The following is a 25,357-nucleotide window of genomic DNA, read 5'->3' as shown; positions in this document are numbered from 1 at the left end:
AAGAATCTGCAATAAAATATACTAAAAAACAAGCTTTGTACTTTTGGAGTTGTAGGGTTGAATAAAGTTCAAATTCATTAAAAAGAAGAAAAAAGAAAGAATACGCCATTAATGCTTCAACAATACTAGAGCAATCTAATTTTATCATTAAAAAATACTTGTTTCCTTCTGAGTTTAGGTTTCTATTGGTAAAACCACCACAGTTAGTTTGCATTGCTAAATTCTAAGCGATATATATAGGAAAAAAGTAATGTTAAGGACCATCTTTTTATTCTCTTTTTATCTTTCTAAAGTTGATGTGACTTTTAAAATCACCATTAAATTTTATATGAATCATATTTGATTTTGATTCAATAGTGATTTTGAAAGTCACATCAGCTTTAGGAGGATAAAAAGATGGTTCTTAACATTTCTCATAGGAAATTGCTTAGTTTCTTAGTATAATTAATGAAAAATTGCTAGATCTACACTTTTTTTTTTTTTTTTTGTTTACTTGTGATTAGATGCATGGTGTTAAATTTTGTTAAAAATGGCTGACATTGTTCGAATCAAATGATGACACATGTATGTCAGCAAGTTATAAAAGAATTGTAAAGAGATTTGAGGTCTAGAGCATTCCTTAATTATAATTGATCCCTTGTGTTGCGGTTCTTATTTCTTTTGTTTGCAATTGCATTCCGTTTGCTCTCCTATGTACAAATTTTGGACACATTTGGTACATTGAAATAATAATTACCTGAGAATAGGAATGAGTATTACCAAAATACAAGAAGCTGAAATGAAATAACTGTACGTTTCTATATATTCATTCGTTTTATGACAACGTACGCGTACACATGTACATGAATATATAACCAAATTCTTATAATTGGGATGGAATCTGATTTCAGCCAAATTCTCTAAAATACCTACAATTTATATAAAATAACAAAAGAATTAATAGCACCCCAACCCCCTCCTAATTGGCACTACTTAAACGTACGTGTAATTAGTTGTACGTTATCTTAATTCTTAAGCCTCAAAATTTATTGAGCCAGCTCTACCCAACTCAGAGTTTTAGTTTAGTAGGGTTGCGGCTCATGGGCATATATGATAAGCATGGATATCTCAAAGAAATATGTTATTATGAAATTATATTGAAATTTAAATTGAAAAACATCCTAAGAGAAATGATAAATTATATCGAATAATTTTTGGGTCGGGAATTGTATATTAAAATTAGCGCATCTTACATAATTAAGCAACCTAATTCAAATTTTTGTCCTTTACCCAGAAGATCAGGGGTTAGGAAAGATCGATAGCCGATGGGTTCTAAGCCTTCGATGCAATTAAGTAAAAAAAAAACAAAAAAAAAGAAAGAAATATCCTTTGCGTAAAAAAGTATTAGAGAATCATCACTAGTACTTAGTCTAAAGATCGAATTAGAATCACTAAAGAGGAAAAGAAAAAGAAAAAGAACCCAAGAAGAAAGAAATATGCTTGATTGTTAGGATTTGTGATGTTAAAGTATTGATTCAATTATTAAAGTTATCCTTTCTTATAACTTGAAGTGTTAATGATAAGTAGTACTGATTTAATATGGTATCAAAGTAAAGATCATGAATTCGAACTTTGTCTTAGTTATTTATCAACTATTTTACATGAACAGAGTGTTAAAAGTATTAATTAAATGATAAAATTTACTAATTTTTATAAGTTTATCCTTTTAGAATACAATCATACATGGTGATTTATCAGGTGACGTATCATGTGAGTTTTCCAAATTCTTTGCTTTCTTCATCAGTTTCATCTCTGGCTGGATTTATATAATTAAGATTACATGCCTCCATTTTTCTTTGAGTGAATTGAATCATTACTTTGCCCCAAAATCACAAATCTCAATTGTGTGAGATAAATCTTGAGAGAGATGGCGGTCAACCATTTCAGCCATAAGCATCCCTTGATCTTTGCAGAAGAGCTGAAAAATGAAAAAGATAAGAAAGAAGTAGTTTGCTCGGGATGTGAGGAACCAATATCGGGTCCTGGCTACAAATGTTCCGAATGCAACTTCTTTCTCAACAAATCATGTATCGAGCTCCCCCGTGAGATACAACACCGCCTGCACCCAAATCACACCCTCATTCTAAAAGCGCCAGAGAAAAAGAATTATTGTGATGCTTGTCGTAAAAATTGTACCGGATGCTTCTTTTATCGATGCGATGGGTGTGATTTCGACCTCGACATCAAATGTGCTTCTCGCTGGAAAATTACTACCAACGATTGTCATCAACACGCATTCATCCCCATCTTGGAGAATATCCAGTTCACTTGCAAAGTCTGCGGTGAGGAAGGCAAGGACATTGCCTACCTATGTACCATCTGTCGGCTCTTAATTCACCACAAATGTGCTCTATTTCAACGCACTATCCATATTAGTGCACATGACCACCTCCTCACTCTCACCTATTCTCTCCATGATCAAGACACGGGTTCAAGCAAGGTATTCTGTAGACTCTGCTACAAAAAGGTTAATACAAAGTATGCAATTTATTATTGTCAAAAATGTAGCTACATTGTTCACTTGAACTGTCCAAGTTTTCTTGGACATCGAATCCATAACAAGAGAGGCCTGACCATTACCAGGAGGAACAAAACGCATCATTTAGCTGATTTGGTCAAAGCAGTACAGGACGAAACAGCTCAGTCTCAGAAGATGATCAAACATTTTAGTCATGATCAACATAACTTAATCCTTAGTGAAGAGAAGAAGCTTGAGGATGATAAGCTTTGTGAGGGGTGTATGCAATTAATCTCAGTTCCATTTTACAGCTGTTTGAGTTGTAACTTCTTTCTCCATGAAAGATGTGCTAAACTAGCCACAAAGATTGAGAGACACCCACTTCATGAACACCCGCTCACCCTCCTCCCATATGAGGATGTCTTCTATTGCGATGCTTGTAACCATCTTCGTCATGGCTTCGTCTACATATGTAATGAGTGTCCTAATTACAGCCTTGACATTCAATGTTTTTCAATCCCAGAGATCTTTAATCATGAAGGTCACCAACACCCGCTCTACCTTGCCATAAGTTCTGAAGAAAAATGCTATGCTTGTGATAGTGAGTATAGATCCCCATGTGTATTTGTGTGCACTGAATGCGAGTTTGCCTTGGGTTTTGAATGTGCAACTCTTCCACTCGTAGCTCGGCATGAATACGATACACATCTCCTCAAACTCACTTCTACTGCTGAAGATTGTTTCAAAGAATATTATTGCTTGATTTGTGAAGGAAAAAGAGAACCTAACCATTGGTTCTATTATTGTACAGTGTGCGACTTTCCTGCTCATCCTGAATGTGTATTAGGAAAATATCCATATATCAAATTTGGAAGAGCTCTGCTAAATACAGATCATAAGCATCCTATAGCTTTTGTTCGAAAGACCGAGCACTCCCCTCCGTGTGATGCATGCCGCAAGCATTTCAATGGCATAGCTGTTGAATGTACTGAATGCAAATTTATTGGCCACATGACATGTTATGCTAGAGATCGAGTTGAGGAAACAAGCACGAGTACGCGTAGAAACATCCGCGATTTTTTGCCGCCGCATCGGCCAAATGTGTACGCTAGGTTCGGCAAACACGTTATATAGGAATGTGTACTCTAGATATTAATATTTATTTTAACTCTCTACTTTAATTAAATTTTATTTTTATTGTTTTTTATTCTTTCCTTTTCTTCTCCATCTCTCGTCTCTCTCTCACAACAAAACCATCAGCTTTCCCCATCTCTCGCCTCTCACTCTCAGCAAAACCATGTTGCGATGGAGACGAAGTGGGTAGATGCAAGTGCGGTGGAAGTAGCGGAAGAGGAAGGGGGAGATGAGTTTGAGGGACTTGGGGTTGGAGGAGTAGAGGCCGTAAGGGAAGATGAGGAAGATTTAAAAGAAATGTTGAGAATCTATCTTGATCTTTGCAGAATTGCAGGAGCTGAAATATTTGTTGAAGAGTTTTTGTTTTTGTGTTTGGGTGTTTATAAATTGCTTATTCATCAAAAAAGGTGAGGAGGGTGAGCCATTGGGTTGCGCTAGCTAGCTCTCCATGAGGAACCAAGCCTCATTGGATAATTTACTTCACCTATCTTAATCAAAAAATTTATTTTTAACACATTGTATACATTTGATTCTTACTAGAGTAATGTCGAAAACTATGCTACTAATTAGTTATTTTATGTTGCCGATAAAATCCATCATGGATCCCACTAAAGCAACCCTACTCAAATAAATCACTACGTGGATAATAACTACATCCATTAGAATCTCCTATAAAGTGGGATATACATCCAAATATTCATGATACTCTGGGTTAAAACGTGAAACAGCTATAAAAATATTATAAAAGAGAGAACAAAGCACCATGTAAAATGGCACTATAGGTCTCTCAGAAATCTTAGCTTATTTCTTAAATTCACTCAAAACATCATATTCTAACTTAAGCATCAGAATGTTTTCAGTTCTCTCAAGGATGGGCAGATCCAGTGATGATTTCTCTATTTTAATTTGCAAATAGCTAATTGCCTATCAGGACAAACCAAATACTTGAGTCTGTTTCTATGTCAATGTGCTAATGATTTTATAAATGATTACTTTACATAGTCATTTTTATTTGCCCTCAATAAGCCCCTAAAGAAAAGAGGAGCTACTCACCTCCAATTCCAATTGAATTAGCTCTCATTTTCTCTGATTTGTGACTTAGATTTTGTCACATCAACTAAATGAAATTTAAGGACCCAAACCATTGAAAAACAGTTTAATCCAACCACATTGAATCCCCTCAACCTTAAGCCACATCACTCTTCGACCTCCATGCCTAACCTCAACCATGCACCATTGTCGTCGAAGTCACTAGCACCACTACCGTCGTTGACCATTGAGGTGATAGATGAGGAGCTAATGTCACTAGAAACCACCCAAATCTCGTCTCCCACTCCATAGAGAGAATGCATGACCAGCATCTATAATATTGTGACATGTGTCCCTATAAAGAAAAATATAAAGTATAAAAAAAGGGTGGTCATATTTTCTCTTTCTCTTTTTGTTTTTTGTCTTTTTTGTTTTTTGTTTTTTGTTTTTTGTTTTTCCTTATTTATATTTTTATATTTTATTTTTATCATAGGGACACATGTCACAATATTATTGGTAACGGCATCGGCATGACGTATTGATGAATTATATCAAATTTTCAAACAGAATATGCGTCCAACGACTTATTTGTGTTTTTTCTTACCTCCAAAAGTTTCTCATCACCTTTTACATCTTATGTAGCTATTTGCAATTTAGTAAAATTATAGAGATTGATTTTATATTTTTCAAAAAAAAAAAAGAAAAAAAATTACAATACATGAAATGATGAATACCATATGGCTTTTGTTCCAAGGGCTAAGCATCTCCATATATGTGATGCCTGTGGGAACACTCAAAATGACATAAACCTAGAATGAACTCCATCCATGCAATTTCATTTTCCATCGCTGCATATTGCAGTCTCCAATGTTCTGGATAATGTTGTGGATTGATGCTTATAATTGGCCGTATTAATTGAATGATTAAATTTATCATTTTCTATCAGTTTAATATTTTGAAATAAGTGATAATTTAACATAATATTATAGCTAAATGTCATGAGTTCGAATCTTGCCTCAATTAATTCATTAATCACCTATAATTTTAATTAAATATTTCAAATATTTGGTCTCACTTATTAAAATGAAGTTTAAACCTACACAACTAAAATGCCAAATGTTGGGCTCTATAATAAGTATAGCATACTTTGCTATTGTTTATCGTGTACGTAAGGGAGAGACCGCATTTTTTCAGAATGTTTTTTACTTAGGACATTCTTGCCGGCACATCTAACAAGTCTTCGTGCTCATCATTGCTACCTTTTTTCACAAGCGCTCTAGACATGAGTTCGGTTGCGTGACAATTGCATCACTAATTAGTAATTATACCCTTAAACTCTTTGTTTTTTTTTCTTTTTTTAACATATATAGTATAGATTGAATTGTTATTAGGGTAATTTTGAAAGCTATATGTCATTAGTAAGCTATTGTAGAATCTCAATTTGGTAAGCTATCCGGCCTATCCCCCATAATCATCAGGTACACAGATTTTAGAAATCATTCCTTTTACATCTCTCCCCTTCTATTGGTTTCCAATGGGCCACCAAAGAATGAGGAATCCTAAATTCTAAAGTAGGCTTGGACCCCAAGCGTGACATGGGCTTGCAAATCCAGAGGCAGAGTCGGGCCTATCACTGAGTGTGACTTGTGAGTGCAGGTTAGCAACCCCGCCCAATAATTTTTCAGATTCTTGAGTGTGAAAAGGAAGAGGGGTGTTGTTGTCGAGGTCTTGAACAAGAAACAAAACAAAGCGCATCACACCGTTGATATCCAATCAAGTGGTTTTGGTAATCCTTCAATTGCCATAGGGAGGATAAATAAACAGAGAAACACAGAGAGAGAGAGAGAGAGAGAGGAAGAAGCATCCGCAAAGGTTGAGCGGAGCAGACACAGAAAGAAAGGTCCTACCCGCAAAACCCATATCAGCAACAGCTTCTCTGAGCGCAGAGAAAGTAATTTTACATACAGATGGAGAGAATTTGAGAGAGAGAACGACTTCAGATTCTTTTGTTTGGAGAAATTTTCTTGTCTCTTTGGGGAAAATCTCATACTTTGTGGTATATTTGACTCCCTGGCATGAATTTATCTGACTGTAAGACTCCTCCCCCTTATCTATTCGCCGTTTCTTTGTAACAAAATTCTCTTTGTTTGTGGGATAGTTATTTAAGCAGATAATCCTTTGAATTGCAGATTAATTTGAGAAGGGTTTTTGTTTGGTTTCTTTGTTGGAGTCGTAGATCTTGAGGTTAGAGACCGTCTCCTTCCACCTCAAAACTTTATCTTTATCTTTTTTAACATACGAGAAAGCCAAATTGGGTTTTCTGAAGGCTCTGTCTAATCCTTTCATTTTCCTTCTCACTTGATTCATTAAATTTTAACTTATTTCATTGATCTTTGCTTTTGGTTTCTGGAGAAAACCCAAGTGGGTGTCTCCGAAATTCTTCCTTTTTTCTGTGTTTCTTTGTTTCTGGGATTTCTGAGTTGACAAGGAAAACTCTTTTTCTATTGTTTTTCATGGTAGATATGGAAACAGAGGAGATGAATCAGAGTGTGTGTAAACCCTCAGAGCCTGAGCTTTTCTTACAGTGGGGAAATAGAAAGCGAGTCAGATGTGTGAGAGTCAAAGATCCTGAAATCTCGGCCAGATTCAATGGTGGAATCCGAAGGAAAATCACGTATAGGTTTGCTTCTGAGAAAGAGAGCTCCCATCATCCATCCAATCGCCTCCCCAGGTGAGCAAATTTGTGATGTTTGGATGCTGAGAGAACAAAGGAAAAGAAAACCAAGGTCCTTTTTTTTTTTTTTCTCAGCTACCAAACAGCGGATAAAGAATTATATTCCGGGAAAAATGAGGAGTTGACAAAATGGAGTTTTGTGGGAATGTTTGGTTACAGGAGTTCGGAGTTGGCTTCACTGCGGAAATCGGCGTCGCCGGAGAAGGAAGAAAGGTATTATAGCACGAGAGGATCGGTGGTTATGGAAGAGAATGGGAAGGTATCGGTGGATGTGAGTAATAATGGGATTGGGGAAGAGAGAGGGTTGGCTTGGCCAAAGCTGTATATCACTTTGTCAAGCAAAGAGAAAGAGGAGGACTTCATGGCTATGAAGGGCTGTAAGCCTTCCCAGAGGCCTAAGAAGAGGGCCAAGCTCATCCAAAGAAGCTTGCTTGTAAGTCTTTTGGTTGTGCCCATAATCATATAGTAATTGGAAAGAGAAAATGATGAACTTTTTTTTCTTCTTCTTTGTGATTCACTGATTTGGGTTTAGTTTTATCTGGTTTTTTCTGATTTAGATTTTGTTATGATTTTTGTAAATTTTTGTTTTGTTTGACTGGGTACCAGTTGGTGAGTCCTGGGGCATGGCTGACTGATATGTGCCAAGAGAGATATGAGGTTAGAGAGAAGAAGAGTTCTAATAAGAAGGTACTTGGTTGGTCCACCTTTGAGACTTTGATCTGTAATTTCTAATCCCCCTTCTCTCTATCTCATTCATTTTTGGCTTTTGACATGAAAGCTGGTTGTTGGGAATATGATTAATGGGTTTTCTTTTTGGGGGGAATTTGATGCAGAGACCAAGAGGATTGAAGGCCATGGGGAGTATGGAAAGCGATTCAGAATGAAAGGTCAAAGGTGCATGCTTTAAAAGAGGGAGGAGGCCCTTTGCTTTGAATTTTTTTGGGAATTCTTTTGGAGGTGAATGGTGTGGCTTTCTTTTAGAGCCTGCGCCTAAGCCTGAGCCTGGAGTTGCAGGGGTAGAAATAGTCAGCATGTCAGCTTGTCATGGTTTTTGTATACACAAGTTAATTCCTATCTATAATTAGAATATCACTTTGCTATTTATTTATTATTCACCTTCTTCTTCTTCTTCTTCTTCTTCTTCTTCTTCTTCTTTGGTCTTTCTTTCATATCTACTTTTGATTGGATCTCCCCCCTCGTTATTGCTATTTGTGATGGGATCTCAATACTAGTTGGGAAACCAAGAGCTTAATTCTGTGTTTCATTGTAATAAATAATAATAATAATAGTTATGGTTATGACAAACTCATTAGTGGCATATACTGGTACAAATCTGATCTCACTTTTTCTTGGTCAAGCTAATTGAGTAAAAATAAATAAATAAAGAAAAAATCATGCAATGTGATTCTCTTTATTATTAGGATACTGCGTATATATCTTACATCAAACCGCCGTACTATTTTTACATCGAACAGTTTTTTAACCATAAAAATAGTAATATTCAACTCTTTGACCGTATCCAGTTTACCATAAGTGACAGCAAGAGAAAGGTCATAATGCATATAAGGAAAATATGTATTTGAAATGGAGATGATTTAAAATTTTGTTTTCACATCTATCTCAAATGGCGAAGCAAAATATATATATATATATATATATCACTGAATTTGTTAAAAAAAAAGAAAAAGAAATCATACCCTCGGCTGATGAGTGATGAAAAATGAGTCTTTGGAAAGTATTGAGAATGACATGACCAGATAACTTAATATTGAAGCCAAGGCTATCCGTATTTTTCACATGGAGGCTATTCATACAACAATGATGAAATCCAACAGAACCGGCTACTTACATATCCCATCTACTTTCTATGATGATGGTTGGCCAACTTAAATTCTCTCTCTCCACCAATATATTTGACCCATCAGGGCCATCAAATGCATGCTTATGAAAACAATCGGGTCTGAAAAAGTGTAGGGATATATATGAACACTATCATATTTTCTCATTCATATATATATATTTCAAATGTGATTGGGTTTCTTGACAGATGATTCTTTGTACAATCTCATTCAGAATAATGGCATTTTCTGAGAATGTCTCATACCACTTAATACATCAACCAGTTGTGATTCTAATGGTTACATATGTGAGAGAAAGGCAAAAGCATACCCAGTTCATTGTCCCTTTTCCAACAGAGTTATCTTTGTTCACAATGTTTTCCATGAGTTCGAATTTCTCCATGTCAAGAGAAGGTAACTCTGATTTGCTGCACTATCCAACATAACCAGAGTATGTCTCTATTATTTATCAATCAGTTTGAGGCTTAGCAGCTTGAAGCATTTCCACCACAAGAGTCTTCACATCCCTAAAAACGATACAAGAAATTATTTTGCAGAAAGAAAAGTATTCAACTCATACAATGCAGTCAAATATAATTTTTAGCAACCTTTTTAACCAATTATCCCCTGGCTAGCTATGATATATTATATATCCATGGTGAAAACAAAATTTCTCAATCTAAAAGGAAGCAAATTTTTGAACTTCGACTTGGTCAATTTTCCAATACAGTATTTAGAAAAATATTTTTTAGCCATAGGGAAATTACAAGCCCATAGCAAGAGGCAGTGGCCTCTCTTACTCTTATGACTCGAGATTTAGCAATGGGTCCATTGCAGGGGATGATGTACCTCCTCCTTCCACACTCCCATGCATGTTTCCAAATGAATGGAGGACAACAGTCAGGAACCAGAATGCGAAAAATAAGAGTTTTCCCTACCTAGAGTTTATATGAAATTATAAAATTAAAAAAAAAAATGACCATAATATGTATTCCATTAATTGGTAAGAATGTATTCCTGACAACTGGTTAGTATCAAATTAAGTAAGACCCTTCCAGCCAATTGCCGTAATTAGAGTGAAGCAAAAGCAGAACAGCAGAGAGGAAGAGTTCTTTTAAATAAAATGTCTCACTTTCGATCTTCTGCACGTCTAGGGAAAGGTATTCGAAGCTTGAAAGTGTTCCCTTCATAACCAGCCTAAAAGAAAAATAAGCAATTAAAAAAAAAAGAAAAAAAAAAAAAACCAGATTCATCAGAGGAAGAGTTAAAATAAAAAATAATTGAACTAAATATAGAAGTGTATAGAAAACCCTTCGAAAAAATGTGCGACTCTTTCATAATGCAAACATCAATTTGTATTTCAAGCCACCAAAAAAAAAAAATGATCAAATACTTGAGCAAAGCCCCATTTATTTCAAGAGAAGACAAATGGGTTTTCAAAAAGTATAAAGAATATGTACCAAAAGCAAAAGGTTAACCATTAGTGATACGGGGATACCTTGACATTGAAACCAAGGCTATCTAAATCCAGCATGTAAGCAGAGTCCACCTGCAGACAGATAAAATTCCAGCTTTTACGAAACTAATCAAAACTATCTCCCCAATATGTGTATGGGGACGTGTATGTATGTTTCAGTTTTTTTATGATGGCATTATTAGCACATCCAGGCAATTGAAACATGCACATCACATGTTTCAGGTCACATCGGAAGATTCAACCAGTTTTGGCCCAATCATATGGCACTCAATTCATTGGATCTAGACATTTTTAACAGTAACAGGCAAGGACAGTCTGAGTATAACAATGGTGATAAGACATCCCACACTGAGCTAAAAACAAAAAGAAAGGAGACTTCCTTGCTTCCCTGTTCAAATGGTAATAAGATGTTTGAGTGAAATTTCAAATTACCGGAATTGACGTCCAGTGTTGCACAATGAGCTTTGTATCTTCAGAATGATCTCTATTCATGTGAGACTGAGAATGGAATTTCAATCAGGCTGAAGTTTTGATAAGAAAAAGAACCATGTACCACAAAATACTAAATAAGAAGTCAATACCGCAACAGGCTTAGAAAACTGAGCTATCGGATCAACGTGGGTGGATTTGTACTCTTCTCCACTGAACTCTGGAAATATATATAAGAGAGATGCATAAAATGACAATTGGGAAAAGTGATAGAAAGAATACAATAGCACAAAATATAAAATTTATGGGAGGTGCAGAAAACATAGTAGAACATGTAACAAGTTAGCAACAAAGGCATAAGAGACCTATCTCAAGTGACCTGCAGAGTATCAAAATCCCTCGCTCCTCTAAAGGATAGAAGGAGTTGAAAATGAATTAGACTATGATTAAAAGCAGAAAAATAAAAGGTAAACACACCTCCTGATCCTAATAAAGCTGTGGCAACCCCTGAGACATACCGTACAACTTTTGGTACGATGCGCATAAATTGGAAGTCACCAAAGTCAACCTTCATATTACAAGCTTTGATTTAGTAGTCCACTTATACAAATATGTAAAATACTGTTAGAAATGAATTAGGATAATTTCCAATTAATTATATTTGAGGGGTATTTTTGTTCCCTCAAAAAGTAAAAAGACAAAAATATTCCTCAAATATAACTAACTGGATGCGCTCCAGTTCCGTTAGACAAGGGTTGAAGAAAAAAGCATGATAAAGAATAGTAGTGCACAAGTTACCCAAAATGCATTTGGATGCCTCGCCAAGTATGCAGCACGAATGGCAGGTCTATCATTTTCAGAAACCTATACCATCAGTAAAAACAATAATGTGAAGTACACACAATTAAAAATCCCCAAAAGAGAAAATCATAAGGCCCAAAACAGCGGAGCAAAATCAATCAAGACACTATGCAACACTTGAGAAAGGTTATATAACTTACGGAAATAGCATCACCGTGCATAGTGATTACTAAATCAGTCCTGTCCTCAGGATCTTTAGCCACAAGCAATGAGCATTTGGGATTAGATGTTAAGTCCTGTACAAAACAGCAAGATGGGACCTTGAGAAGATTATAACTTCTAAATTAAAAAGATACTTATGCAACCAAACGTTAGCAGATAAGTTAACTCTAATGAACAACGCATTTATCTGCAATATTGGAGAGGCATTCAGCGCATTTAGTCTTCACTGTGTATTATGAATCAACTAAGTCAAAATGAAAATGGCTCCTTCTTTAGTGAGATTATATGAACAAATGCCTGAACCAAAATATGTTATTGGTATGGGAGCATGTACAAATGAGGGGGGATGTTCAGTACCGATTTTTATAGTACTGTTCGAGGAGTCGATAAGCTAATTCCTGTAAATGTCTATAATAGAAATGTACATGCAGTAGAAAAATTACAGTAATCCATTGAGATATGGTATGCTACAATTCAATATTTGCGACAAGAAATAAATCCTAATTTTAGGATGACTGACCCTTTTAATCTAGTATATATATATATATATAATGTCTTTTTCGGGAGCTAGAGGAAATGCATCTCAAGTACATCAATTAGTAGGTATGGGAGGATTAATGTCAGATCCACAAGGACAAATTATTGATTTACCCATTCAAAGCAATTTACGTGAAGGACTGGCTGGGGATGGAAACAAAGAACGAGGAACATTATCGACTGTATAATTATCCAATCTAAAGGTTATGTATTAGAACTGGACAAACCTTCATATGAACTGCGAGGCTGCTGACAGCTAATATTGGAGATCCATCTGCGTCACAGGCAAAATCAACCATCGATCCTGATGGGTAGCCCTCATGCTTCTGCACATGAAAGGGATTTCAGAATAAGATTAGGCAAGGACAACAAAGATGACTGAACAATGAGAAGCAAAATCAAATATCAGACTTAATTATGCTAAAAAATTACGGAAGAAGAAGCCATATTCAAGATTTTCAGGTAGAAGCAGAGAAATTATTCAAGATTCAATCAATAACTATACTAAAAGTACATCAGCTGCCAATTCAGAAGTCAGAATCAAGACTAACAACAAGCCTACAACACCGAAACAGCACCTGAACTTATGGATATCTAAAAGGGCGTTTCGAAAACCTGAGAAAAGGTAGAGAGCATTCCGCGCACACTATGATCAAGCACAGTTCGAATCTCCTCAATCGGAGCAAGCCGAGCTGCCTTTTCCTGCAACAACAACCACCCAAACTCAATAGAATCCCGACGCATTCGTCCATACACGATCTTTTCACCGCCTGTAGTGATATCCAAGTTGAAAAGAATACCTGATGTGCTTGAATCAGATGAAATACATCGGAAGCGTCTTTGCTGCCATCTCCAGGTGACACACCCTGATTCAGAACAAACATAACAATCAAAAAAACTTTTTTTTTTTTGTTCTTTTTTGTAATTATTTAAAACTTCTTTTTCTAAAAGTAATCAATCAATCACAAAGCACCTGAGGGTTTGTGGTTGGTTGAGCAGAGGATGAAGCAGCCATGGAGAGAGGCCGAGTCGGAGGAGAGAAGAGCGTGAACGAGTTGGGAAGGGAGTGGCGAAACTGTAAATTGGGAGGAGAGTGAGGGGTTTTTATACGGCCATTTATGCGAGAAAATAGGAAGGATGTCTTCGTCCATGGCGATGCCACAGTCGTCATGTCTTCCCCAACGCGCCCACACCTACCCCTTCTTTTTTCTTCTGAAGTTAATAATATTTAAATATGAATTTTGACGAGAAATTGTGGTTTTCTTTAAAAGTATCTTTTTATTATTATTTTTTGTCTATATGCTATCTTTATCCACTGTAAAATCAAGGCTTAACAGCTTCATTCAATCAAGGAGCAGATCTGGAAGAAAGACAACAACCTCACCCATTTGGCATTTGCACGAGTCAAACACAATTCGTCAAATGAAATCAAATAAAAACACTCAAATCAATCAAAACAACAAAACATTAGTATGAATCACTTTTATTTTGTCCAGATGAATCCTCAAACTTTTACAAGAAATCACTCAATCGGAGTGGAGAGTGTCGCGGTCGTCGTAGTCGTCAGAGGAAGGAGAGGGGGAGCAGAAAGAGAGGGCGAGGCGGTGCAAGTGTTGGAAAGGGAAGCAAAAGAGGAGGTGGAGGACGTGGTCGCTGCTCAATCTCTCTGGGTTGCACGCAATGTATTGACACAAATCCGCTGACACGTTGGCCACCCACGCCACCACAGGGCTGTTCATCACCATGTCTCGATCACTTTGTCTCCCGCCGGCCGCGGCTACGCTTCCTGCCTTTGGTGTTTTGGTAGGAAATGGGAAAGCGTGTTTGAGTCAACAACGCCTCGCCCGCGGCTCTCCTGCTTCTTCTATTCGTCTGCATTTAATATTCTTAATAATAAAATAAGTTTTACTTCTATTACTCGCTTTACGTTGTTTTGTGTTGTCTTATTCCCAAGCTTTTTTATTGGCATATCATTCAAAATAATGTTTTTTTTTAAATTAATTATAAGTAAATTAAATAATGTTAAATGCAATAACATTACATTTTCTGATTTTCACTCTAAAATAGTTTCTCTTGGCTTCTCGAGAATCCTTGTCTGTTGCTAAGGGACCGGAATTCCTTCCCTAATATTGGATGGCTTTGAGTGTATCTGCCAAGTATATGGGCTTGCTAATGCTGCCTGAGCAATGGCCTACGCACCCGAAAAAATCCTTCATACACAAGAGCCCTTGTTCTTGTTCAAACAGAAGACCCGGCCCCTTTCACCTCCATTTTATGCGTAGGATTGTAAGAGATCCAAATCTCTCTCTCTCATCTTTTTGTTTAATCACAGTTGATATGCGTAGTTACAAACATTTCATTCAATTAATTAGTAAAATTCCTCACCCACAAAGGCATTAAATGAGATTGGAATTTGAGTCTTCAAAATCTACCACATGTGAAGAATGAGAATATGCATTTTAAGGACCAATGCAACATAGAAGCTTTACGGATTTGTGTTGTGTCTGAGGCTGCAGTACTGTTATGATCTAAATAAGCTTTTTGGTAACTCTTAAAACTTCCTAGATTCGTCCTTAAGCCAATAATTTCACTCTCTTTTCCATGTAACAAAGGAATCCAGTGCAAACATATATACCCACACTTTTATTGCAAACACAAGAAGGAACTGAAGATCGAACTTACCATATAAGAAAACTACAACGAAACTTGTGGACTTTAAATTGGAGTAAAAAAAATGTAACTATTTTTACAACTGATACCCTTTTGGATGACCTGAAACGAAGATTCCCATTATTTCCCCAAAAAAAAAAAAAAAAAAAAAATTGATGGTAGGTAATGAGCTAAGAGATATGTTACTAAGTTGACAGCACCAATCCCATATTTTTCAAACCCTACCGATCTATAAAAAAACATAAAATATTTACGTAGTTTCAAACATTTAGATAAGTACTTCAAGCCTACTATTTTTCTACCAAGAGCCTGAAGGTGTTAAAGCAATGTGGATGCCACCACGCCACTTGTGTTTGAAATGACATCCTCTATTGTGATAGTAGAATGATTACGCGGGGATCAATGTTCCGGTGGTGCATGAGCATAAGCTGTAGGAGGTTCTATCACTGATCTTTAAGAAATCCTTTGTCCTCCAAGTAAGACACTACTTGCCCTGCCATGGCACCTGGGGTTGCGCAAAACCCATCTTTCGGTTGTATTTCAATCTGTACAAAGGGGGAAAAATTATTCTGTTTGATGCACAAGATAGACAAAAGGCACATTACTATACAAGATCGCCTGTCATTTAATGATGTTTCCTAATCGATCAACTTTAATATCCATGCGGACATGACTAAAATTAGTTTTCATCCTTCAATAAAGACATACCTCACAGTTCAATGGTGGTTCATAAGGATCATCTATCCCAGTAAAACCTGCAACATAGATGGTTATTTGCAAAAGGACCAAAAGGTGATAAGGTCTACATTATCATCACAGTTCACTGATTTGGGATGATTACTTTTTTGCAAAAAAAGTAGAGTGGGAAATCATGATGACAAAAAAAAATAGCCATTTCATGAAACAAAACAAGAAGATAAGCTACCATATGATCATAGGACCACTAGACTAAAAGAAGGTGTTAATGAGAAAAGTTTAGGTGCTGCTGCAGCACCACCCTCTCACTAAAGAAGCACAATAATGTAAACTTCTGAAAAATTCTGGGATTTAAATAGCACCAGGATGGTGATTTAGGAGAACTTAATTATACGTGGATGGTTTAGTAAAGCTGGTTTTTATGTGCAGAACAGAATCAATTAAACATGGAATAAGAAAAGAAGTAATTCATGTACCATGGAACCAAAATAATGTGCTAACCAGCCATACCACATAATGCCTGAATGTTGAAAACAACTATTCAAAAATAAAAAGATCAGGAGGCCGCAATATTGGAGCAGTATCCAAACTCTAAGCTTCCCCTCCATGTATTCTTGAGTTCCTTTCAAGCTCATAATGCAGAGAACAAGAAGCTTATAATGGAAGGGAAGGCAAATACTGCTGCCTTTCAAAATAACTCACTCTTAATATACATTAATAATCCTTGCATTTTGATTTCTCTCCCCTTTTATTATTAGGATGTCACAGAACGAAAGTTTTTTATTGGGGGGGGGCGGGGGAGGAACCACACCTTTGATCTTTCCAGCCCGTGCAAGCTTGTAAAGGCCTTTTGTATCTCTTGCTTCACACAATGCTAGAGGCACGTTCATGTAAACCTGTATACATACAGGTAAAATTGATTTCCATCGTGCAAATAAAGAAACCAAGTCAGAATATTAATAACTGTACCAAGGAGCCTTGCCTCAATAAAATTTGCATCTGGCAACATCGCACGGCAAGCATCCCGATCTTTTCTATATGGAGATATCAGACTGGCAATACAGATCAAACCAGCATCCGCAAAGAGTTTTGCGACTTCCCCTAGATTAGATAAATAATAAAGATTACAGTGTAATAAGCACTCCTTATTCTCTATTGTAGTTGAGCAAATGCCCTTATCATCTACTGAACCATAACAGTTACAAGTTCATGTATGTTGACATCAACTCAAATATATGTCTATATTCTAGCCGTGAGGGTGCTGCACCAGATTATGGCTGGCAAAAAAATTTATTCCTAGCTTTTCCAAGCCAAACAGCACGTATGCTGTTACATATTGTAGATTCTTGGAAGGAGGGAAATAAGGTCAAAATCAGGCCAGATACAAAACCTATGCTGTAAGTAATGGTAATCAAATTTAGCTGGCTCTATCAAGAAACTCTTTCAAATGATCCAATACTCATTATAAATGACAGAACCACCAAGAACATTAAAAATCAAAAACTCTAGAGCAATGCGTGATGTGTAAGCCATTAAAATCCAAATCCAATTTCCATCCTTTTTGAGTCAGTCATACAAGCCTTCAACAATATAAAAAAACAAACTAATGAAATGAAATTAAGCATATACCAGTGCATACTATATTGAATGTCAATTCACACGTCCATTTTGTGCCTTAAATCTGTTTATAAAAATCTAACTTTCAAGCCTTAGCCACCTCCAAGTAGAAAAAGTTTGTTGTTTACAGAAAATACTTACCAACTCTGCGTATATTTTCAGTTCGATCTTCTGGTTTGAAACTAAGGTCCTTGTTTAGTCCATGCCGAAGGTTATCTCCATCAAGGACATAGGACAGCTTTCCCCTAGAGTGCAGTTCTCTACTTAATGAGCATGCCAGTGTGCTTTTCCCTGAACAATTTGTACAAAAAGCTTCAGCAAGACATAGCAACTACATCCAGCATAGCATACTAGAATACACCTCAAATCTTTAATTAACTAGGAAATTCATCAAGGATACATCATAAGAACACCTTGTTCACTTCTCAACATATTGGTAATGTAATGCTACAAATAAGGCTTGTAAGAAGGCAACATTTCTGATCGTTTTATGGATTCTACTGCTGGTGATTAATTCACCAAAAAATAATCTTCAGAAAGACAGGAAGGAATCATTGGTAAAAATGTTGGCATTCGGTTCTCATTATTGAACTGCTGCATTAAACCTCTACATGATAAGAGGACAGGATGGACTGCAAGAATTAGATTCAACCAAAATACACTAGCTTCCTGGTGTAAATTTTTACTATTCAATTTTTTTTTTTTTCTTTTAGCTACTCAAAGATGCAAATTTTGTTTATTCTAAAACTAGCTCAAAATGAAACAATGCAACTACAGCTACATTCACATTATCCATCATCTAAAAAAGCCACAAAACTACACATGGTACCTGAACTAAACTGTACACGTAAACAAGGGATTCCAAGACCTCCTATAGTCTCTGTTCATATATTTAGGCTCTAAAAGCAATAGTTATCATCTGTGAACCAGCTGGGCTTGAAGTATTGGTTAATTCATAGCCCTGTTTATAAGCCAATCTATTCACGTTGTGAACTGAAATAACAATAGAAGCAGTTAAAACCTAACTAAACTACAGGTTTTTAGCAAAACCAAGTCCTGTATTGCACATTCCAACTTCATCAAATTGAATGAGTGATGATTACAAAACTAAAACATTGATTCTAGAATGAGTCTTAACAACTAACTGAGGTCAGCTATGAATCATTATCAACTAACGAGGTGTACCATATGTATTCGTTTTTATCATTCCATCCTATCTAAATTTATACTTTTTATCGCTTCTCTACTTAACATATCCTTCTTCATGACTTCTTCCATGTTATTTTAGACCTCCTTTTACCTCTTTTCAGTATATTAACCAGAATTATATCACTCTCTCACTGGTGTTTTACTGGGTCTCCCTTACACAAGGTCAAATCATCTTGAGTGACTCTACCTCATCTACTTCCCAATGAGAACCACCCACACACAAAAAGGTAAGAAAGAAAAAGGCCAGGGCATCTTTTTGTCTATAGATCACCCAAATCATGAACTAGCTCACTCCATCCAAAACCAATGCAAAATGATACAGGTTCAATGACAACAATAGATGTAAGCCTAACATCAAATTGGAAATTTAATTTATACACAACCAACAACTAACTATAGTCTCAAACTTGGAGTCCAACTAGCAAAAATAACATAGACATCAATTCCACAAAATACTACAAATTTCTAATGAACATAAATTTCTAATGAACATAAATTATAGACATAATAAGTCCAGTCTCTCATGGACACAGTACTTATCTAGAGCTCCTAATACAGAGAGTAATCTGCAAGTCAATTTAAAAACTATACCTGATCCGCTGAGACCCGTAATCCATACTACACACCCCCTTTGATTAAGCAGCTTTTGCCTTTCAACCTTCCCAACTGGACATTCTTGCCAAAATATATTTGTTGAATTGCTTAGAGTAGACATCAGAAACGTTTCTTCTGTTCCTTCCCACAAATAAAAGTTAAATCATTAACAAATCCTAATATAGAGTCTAGTAGAACAATTTTTATTTAGCAAAAACAAAGATATTTGATTATAACCTTACTTTTTGTGATATAGACCAAAAAAAAACACTTATTGTAACATTCTGTGTTTCAGTATTGGCTTGAGATAAAACCAATTATGCTCCTCTCTTTTCCCAATTAGTAGGTTAATGATTTTGTCCTCTTCTTTCCCCACTTCCCAACCAACAGTTGAAGAAACAAATATACTGATAGGGGGTAATGTTCCTTCTTCCACATTGATCAACCAAGTGCTACTCTTCTAGTTTAATTTTAAGAAATTCAACAGAAGTGAGGAACAACAGGAATGCAAATCCATCCTTTTTATATTAGAATGAAAATGATCCTAGCCTCTAAAAATTCAAGAACAGTTGATCACAATCATAATGTTACACATAAAGAAACCCTTGTAATTGATGAACACCAAAGCATGCATTTCCACAAAAAGAAACCGAAAAATAACAAACACGCCACAAAACAAAAACAACCAACCATAAATCAGAGAGATAGATTCAATACCTAAAGGCTGTTTGCTTCTTTGTCAGAGAGAGAGAGAGAAAAAAGAGAAAGGAATGGGAGCTGAAAACGAAAACAAGGGAATTGAAGAAGGAATGGGGAGCAATGCATTAGCGTTTGTTGAGGTGGTCCGCCCTGTTCTCGAGGCTTCTGTTTCTTGGGTGCATATATATATATTTTTGGGTGTTTGAATTGAATGAATGAATCTAGACATGCCCCTGGGTCTGGGTGTGTGCTGCTTTTCTTTTCCTTTTGGTTTTGTTTGTTAATACTTCCGCCACTGTGTGTGACGCGCCTTGTGCGTGCAATCCTCGTTGTGAACGACGTCGGATGACATGTAATCTACCAACAACGTCGGATTTAATTGGAATATTGGACGTCGCATTAACTCTTCAGCCAATAAATGTCAAACGTTGGAGATATTTATAGCATTGTCATACCCCATTCATGTCTGCTTTTTTTGGTTACTACCCATTCACGCACTCTAATACACTTATACACCATGCAATCAACAAATTCATTTTAATTATAATATTTTCTACCTTTGGATTATGGATTATTCAACTCCTAGTCCTAGTTGACTTTCTTTTGACCACAAATTATTTAATCCTATCATTATACTTTATATTATTTTCACTCTAATCATAATCATGTATGACTGATTAGGGGGTGCTCGATCTCTTGGTATTATTATAAATTGGAAGCGTGAAATTCCATCTCGTGCATGGCACGGACAATTAACCCAATTTTTTTTGTTTAAAAAAATGGCAAGGTAGGTAATGGAATGTTATTTATAGAACTAAAAATTTTGTACAGGCCTGTGACCTTCTTGGGTTCAACAAGAATAAAGCCCACCATGATGGTCTTATTGCTGTTGATGCCCTTGCAATTTCCAAAAATATCAAGAAAGTATCTTTGAGCATCAATCTGCTTGGAAGGCTTAAGTCCTCTCCTCCTTTGGAAAAATGTCAGTCCTCCTCTATAATTCAAGTTCAAGATAAATTTTGATACTGCTATTAGGAATCATTCTAAAAATTTCTCTTAAGTCGCTCTTGATTGCACCCGTTTCATTTTAGAAGGTGACTCCTGATAGTGTCTCTAGCCTCTAGCCCTTCTACATTCCAGCATTATTTAAGATTGGAGGATTTCATCAATCACCTCTAACATCTTTGTTAATTGCAAATTTTTGCGCCAATCATACTTTAGGCTGTATTGAGAAAGTTTTCTGGCTGCTAAAGAAAATTGGTGCCGGCCCAGTGCATCAAACCAGAAAAAGAAAGGTCCAACTTTGAACCCCAAGCCCAGTTAGCCCAACGGTAAGTAGCTTCTTTACTTCCTATGACACCTCCAGTGACACGGACACCAGCGGTCCCCTTTCTTTTACCCCCAAAAGTTCCAACCTCAGACCGGAGTGGGGGGAGTGAGGAAAAGCAAATGAGTGGGCGATAATGCAATCGCACCTCTTCCTGGTGGGACCCGCCCCCATAAACGGCTCCTCCGGCACTGGCTATGGCTTCGGCTTCTCCTACGCCGTCGATTCAACTAATCCCACCGCCTCTACATGGCCCACCACCCGACCCCGACACCGACGTCGCCGCACACTGGTAGTCTCATCATCGGCGCACGAAATCAACGGCTCACAGGACCACTACGCCGTTCTGGGGCTCTCACGGAATGCCACTTCCGCTCACGTCAAACGGGCTTATCGGCTTCTCGCCCGTAAGGTACAAGCTTTGTTTGTTTTTTTTTTTTCCTAGGGTACAAGCTTTGTCTCGCTCTCAATCCTACAATCATCAAATTGCAGTTTAAGGGCGAAGTCATATTTGTAATTTGAACTTCATTCGAAGATTGAGAGTCATGAATTTTAAATTGAAATACTCTTTCCTGCTGAATCCTTCTGTGGTTGGGAAGTTTCACCCAGATAAATTTATGAGCTTTTCTGTGAATTCTCTATTAGAGAGGCACAAAACATTGAATTCATTTCTGTATTTATATGGTTTGATTACAGTACCATCCTGATGTGAGCAAGGATTCGCAAACTGGTGAGGTGTTCAAGAGCATCTATCGTGCATACGAAGTGAGCAATCCTTAGTCATCTTTATGTTTTTTGATTTACAATTAGTGCTTTATATATGAATCGAAGTTGAGAAACTTCTTCTGGGGTGTCTGAAAACTTTCGACTTTTTCCAAGTTGAAAAGTATTATATTCATGGGGTGTCCGAAAACTGTTGTTTTGTGAATATAGTGTGGACGATATGAACAATCCCATTTTTTATTTTTGACCAGAAGAAAAGAGTGTATACTTCTAAAAATTTGAATATTGAAAGTAACCAAAAACCAATGACTGAGATTATTCTTTTTTTTATTGGATTTGTCTTTGCAATTGCTTCCACATTCAAATATTTCTGAATACAGACTCCTTATGTCTATGGAGATGGAAATTGTCTTATGGTCATTTGGATTTGAGGTTTCAAAACGTGCAATTTGAAGATGCGAATTTAAAAATGTAGTTAATCATTTGGTAAAATCGCAATTTGGTCTTTAAAATCGCAGTTTAGCCTTTAAATTGTATGTTTTCCCGACTTGTGATTTGAAAACGCTTTTTCTACATTTTTAAACTGCACCCACAGACCTTGCACTATCCATGATTTTGTTTAAAATACCAGTTTTAGGCTGTGAAATTGCAACGCCAAACGGACTCTTAACCAATTGCTTTTCATTGTTGGGTAGTGTGTTTCCCTTTTCCTGAAACATATTTCTAAAATCTAGTTACAATATTTCTGCATCCTCTGTCCTATTAAAAGGTACTATCTAATGAAGCAACAAGGACTCAGTATGACCAAGAACTCAAATTTCAAGAAGATACTGGCAGGCCATATGGAGGGAAATGGAATCACAGCCCAGAATCTGAAGACAGGGCACGGATTTATAGGTGGGCTGCACTGAGGCGGAAAATGCAATATGAGAGATATTGGGAACGCTATAATGTCAGTGAGGAGTATTCCTCTAGTGATGAAGCAGAAGAGGTGGTTGAAGAAGGAAATACAGATGAGAGAGGCCCCTTCACCGAAGTGCTTAGATCTGCCTTTCTGTCTTTATTTTTATTGCAGACTTTTGGATCCAGATTGTCTCTCACCTTTAGTAGCATCATGGCCTTGTTTGATAGGAAGTTGGATGTTGGGTATAAGATTGGTTATGTAATTGCCTGGATTTTGGGTGGGAGGGGTGGCGTTTTGCTGACTTTGTGCCTCTCATTTGCAAGTTGGGTTTGTGGAAAAACCAGCAGCAGTGTAGTTGCTCTGGTGGTGGTAGCGATGTGGGTAGGTTCCAGTCTTGCAAGGTATGCACCGCTCCCACAGGGTGCTCTTCTTACTCTTCTTTACATGTCTATGAAACTACAGGTTGATTTAAGCTGAAGCTGCGACTGTTATTTCATCTTCTTGTAATAGTTTTTAGCTTCCTTCTTTTCTTTTTTTGTTCTTTAGAAAGTGTTGTTGTATATATGCTGATGTTGTAATACATATACTCTCCTGTTGGGATATAAAACTCCAGTATCAACTGGTTTGATAAATAGTGAAGAATTGCATATCAGACACTGAAATTCTTCTTGGACCAAGTTTTTGGATTCTTCAGCTCTTTGGTTTCGGAACAATGTGTTCCTATTCCAACCATATTAATCATTAATAGTTTCCAATCATTTTACCCTCAAAAGCAAAAGAGATGTGCATTTGAAAGAAAAAAATAAAAAATAAAAATGTACACGTGTGTTTGCAGAAATGAATGAGGTCTAAACTCTTAGCTTCCTTCCCCACAAAAGAAAATTACATATTTCTCATAGTACAGTGGTGATGGATTACAGAAGTAAACATATATAATTACTTGCCGGATGAAATTCTATCAGCTCTTTACTTTCTCGTTGTTCCTCAGATTCCTCCATAAGTACCTCCCGCTGGCCATGTCAACGAATACCCAAAATCCGTCTTGAATCGTCTGCAATTGAAGAACATCCAAGTCAGGAGAGAGAGAAAAACAGAACAAGAAAGAAAGAAAGAAAAACATCTTGAATGTTAAAAAAAAAAAAAAAGGTGCTCCGTACCTTTTTTACATTGAATTCATGTTTATCTTTCATTGTTGTCTTTTCAATCGTTGAGTCGTCCAAAATATTGTCCGTCTCCGGCGAAGAACGAGCCGTCTGCCATGCAAAGTATCCCGCTAGTATAGCCGAGAAAAACACCAAGAGGAACCTCATGGGACACATTTTCTTTGACAAGCCTGGAAGAAAACCTTCGTATCGTGGGTTTTTGGGCAATCAGAGAGAGAGAGAGAGAGAGAAGGGGTTGAATGTTCTTACAAAAACTTGGAGATTGAAAACAAAGACAACGAAAAGAACGAGAAGCCTTTGCTTGATAAAGGATATATGTATAGATATAGAAAACGCGTTATTGGTTCATAGTTGATAGAAGCTTCTAAAAGCTTTGTTGACTTGGTATGCCAAATCCGGCTAATGGTTTACAATGTCAATGGTAGGCTACCAACTACGTGCACCGATTCTTTCTTGTTTATTTAGGAAAGGAAATAAACCCATCTTCATTAATATATATATATATATATATATATATATATTAAAGAAAAAAAAAATGACTTGGTAGTAATCGTCTAGATCTAATGGTCCCAAGCTAACCCGAGCTAGTGATGATGGCTAATTATAAAATGTTCATATTTCTATTTCATAATGCTTTCTCACACCTCCATATCGCCTAATTGTAGGGGTAAGGAGAATTGTCGGCATCAATAATTGGAAGGAATCTCACTCTTAAATTGAGAAAAAAGAAAAAATTATTCAGTCATGAGAGTTGGGGGCAACTGTTGGAGAAATATATCATATAATCCTACCCAAACAACCTACTACATAAAAAATAATTATACTATTTATAAGACAATTTCAACCAACCACATAGTAAGTACTAAGTATTCAGAGGGTATATTCAACAACTCTTCACATTAAAATGGTCACTCTTTCTAAAAATAAGGAGGAAGTTAAGATATACTTTTTTATCTAAACTTTTTTTTATTTAATTATTTTTTTCAAATAATATACTGACTCAAGCGTTGTAAACTCTCTAATCTCTCAAAACCAGTAATTTTCAATTACTATTTTT

At 36.4% G+C, this 25,357-nt stretch overlaps 6 protein-coding genes across 8 annotated transcripts; 3 read left to right on the top strand and 3 right to left on the bottom strand.

Annotated features, from left to right (window-relative positions):
• The first annotated feature begins 1,906 nt into the window (after window positions 1–1,906).
• On the top strand, window positions 1,907–3,631 carry LOC132191567 (uncharacterized). Its single transcript, XM_059606660.2, has one exon. The coding sequence runs from the start codon at window positions 1,907–1,909 to the stop codon at window positions 3,629–3,631; it is 1,725 nt and encodes a 574-aa protein (XP_059462643.2).
• Window positions 3,632–6,475: 2,844 nt separating this feature from the next.
• On the top strand, window positions 6,476–8,519 carry LOC132191990 (sterol O-acyltransferase, putative (DUF1639)). 2 transcript variants are annotated; one of them, XM_059607159.2, is made up of 6 exons: window positions 6,478–6,751; window positions 6,850–6,904; window positions 7,181–7,391; window positions 7,554–7,827; window positions 8,001–8,081; window positions 8,228–8,519. In XM_059607159.2, the coding sequence occupies exons 3-6, from the start codon at window positions 7,183–7,185 to the stop codon at window positions 8,276–8,278; spliced, it is 615 nt and encodes a 204-aa protein (XP_059463142.1). In that variant the 5' UTR covers window positions 6,478–6,751; window positions 6,850–6,904; window positions 7,181–7,182; the 3' UTR covers window positions 8,279–8,519. The 2 variants fall into 2 exon arrangements, with proteins under 2 accessions (XP_059463141.1, XP_059463142.1); XM_059607158.2 differs by lacking the exon at window positions 6,850–6,904 and having other exon boundaries at window positions 6,476–6,751.
• An 854-nt stretch (window positions 8,520–9,373) lies between these two features.
• Window positions 9,374–14,581, bottom strand: LOC132162087 (FMN binding protein). Its single transcript, XM_059572335.2, has 12 exons — window positions 13,672–14,581; window positions 13,499–13,564; window positions 13,314–13,400; window positions 12,926–13,024; window positions 12,140–12,235; window positions 11,937–12,002; window positions 11,616–11,706; window positions 11,291–11,358; window positions 11,142–11,207; window positions 10,731–10,781; window positions 10,365–10,429; window positions 9,374–9,759 (listed from the first exon to the last, which is right to left on the bottom strand). The coding sequence occupies exons 1-12, from the start codon at window positions 13,867–13,869 to the stop codon at window positions 9,702–9,704; spliced, it is 1,011 nt and encodes a 336-aa protein (XP_059428318.1). The 5' UTR covers window positions 13,870–14,581; the 3' UTR covers window positions 9,374–9,701.
• Window positions 14,582–15,393: 812 nt separating this feature from the next.
• On the bottom strand, window positions 15,394–20,435 carry APK3 (adenosine-5'-phosphosulfate (APS) kinase 3). 2 transcript variants are annotated; one of them, XM_059572851.2, is made up of 7 exons: window positions 20,202–20,435; window positions 19,482–19,625; window positions 17,823–17,972; window positions 17,047–17,165; window positions 16,876–16,960; window positions 16,077–16,123; window positions 15,394–15,913 (listed from the first exon to the last, which is right to left on the bottom strand). In XM_059572851.2, exons 2-7 carry the CDS (start codon window positions 19,603–19,605, stop codon window positions 15,812–15,814), a joined length of 627 nt encoding a protein of 208 aa, XP_059428834.1. In that variant the 5' UTR covers window positions 19,606–19,625; window positions 20,202–20,435; the 3' UTR covers window positions 15,394–15,811. The 2 variants fall into 2 exon arrangements, with proteins under 2 accessions (XP_059428834.1, XP_059428833.1); XM_059572850.2 differs by having other exon boundaries at window positions 19,482–19,619; window positions 20,202–20,434.
• Window positions 20,436–21,560: 1,125 nt separating this feature from the next.
• Window positions 21,561–23,799, top strand: LOC132191941 (Chaperone DnaJ-domain superfamily protein). Its single transcript, XM_059607078.2, has 3 exons — window positions 21,561–21,922; window positions 22,207–22,275; window positions 23,003–23,799. The coding sequence occupies exons 1-3, from the start codon at window positions 21,647–21,649 to the stop codon at window positions 23,612–23,614; spliced, it is 957 nt and encodes a 318-aa protein (XP_059463061.2). The 5' UTR covers window positions 21,561–21,646; the 3' UTR covers window positions 23,615–23,799.
• Window positions 23,800–23,884: 85 nt separating this feature from the next.
• LOC148583213 (Methyltransferase-related protein) lies at window positions 23,885–24,577 on the bottom strand. The gene is made up of 2 exons (XM_088511322.1): window positions 24,295–24,577; window positions 23,885–24,188 (listed from the first exon to the last, which is right to left on the bottom strand). The coding sequence occupies exons 1-2, from the start codon at window positions 24,454–24,456 to the stop codon at window positions 24,096–24,098; spliced, it is 255 nt and encodes an 84-aa protein (XP_088367448.1). The 5' UTR covers window positions 24,457–24,577; the 3' UTR covers window positions 23,885–24,095.
• Between the last annotated feature and the right edge of the window lie 780 nt (window positions 24,578–25,357).

The sequence above is a fragment of the Corylus avellana genome, chromosome 10 (genome assembly GCF_965113065.1).
Source record: "Corylus avellana chromosome 10, dhCorAvel1.hap1.2, whole genome shotgun sequence".
Taxonomy (NCBI): domain Eukaryota; kingdom Viridiplantae; phylum Streptophyta; class Magnoliopsida; order Fagales; family Betulaceae; genus Corylus; species Corylus avellana.
This window is presented reverse-complemented; position numbering and strand designations above follow the sequence as displayed.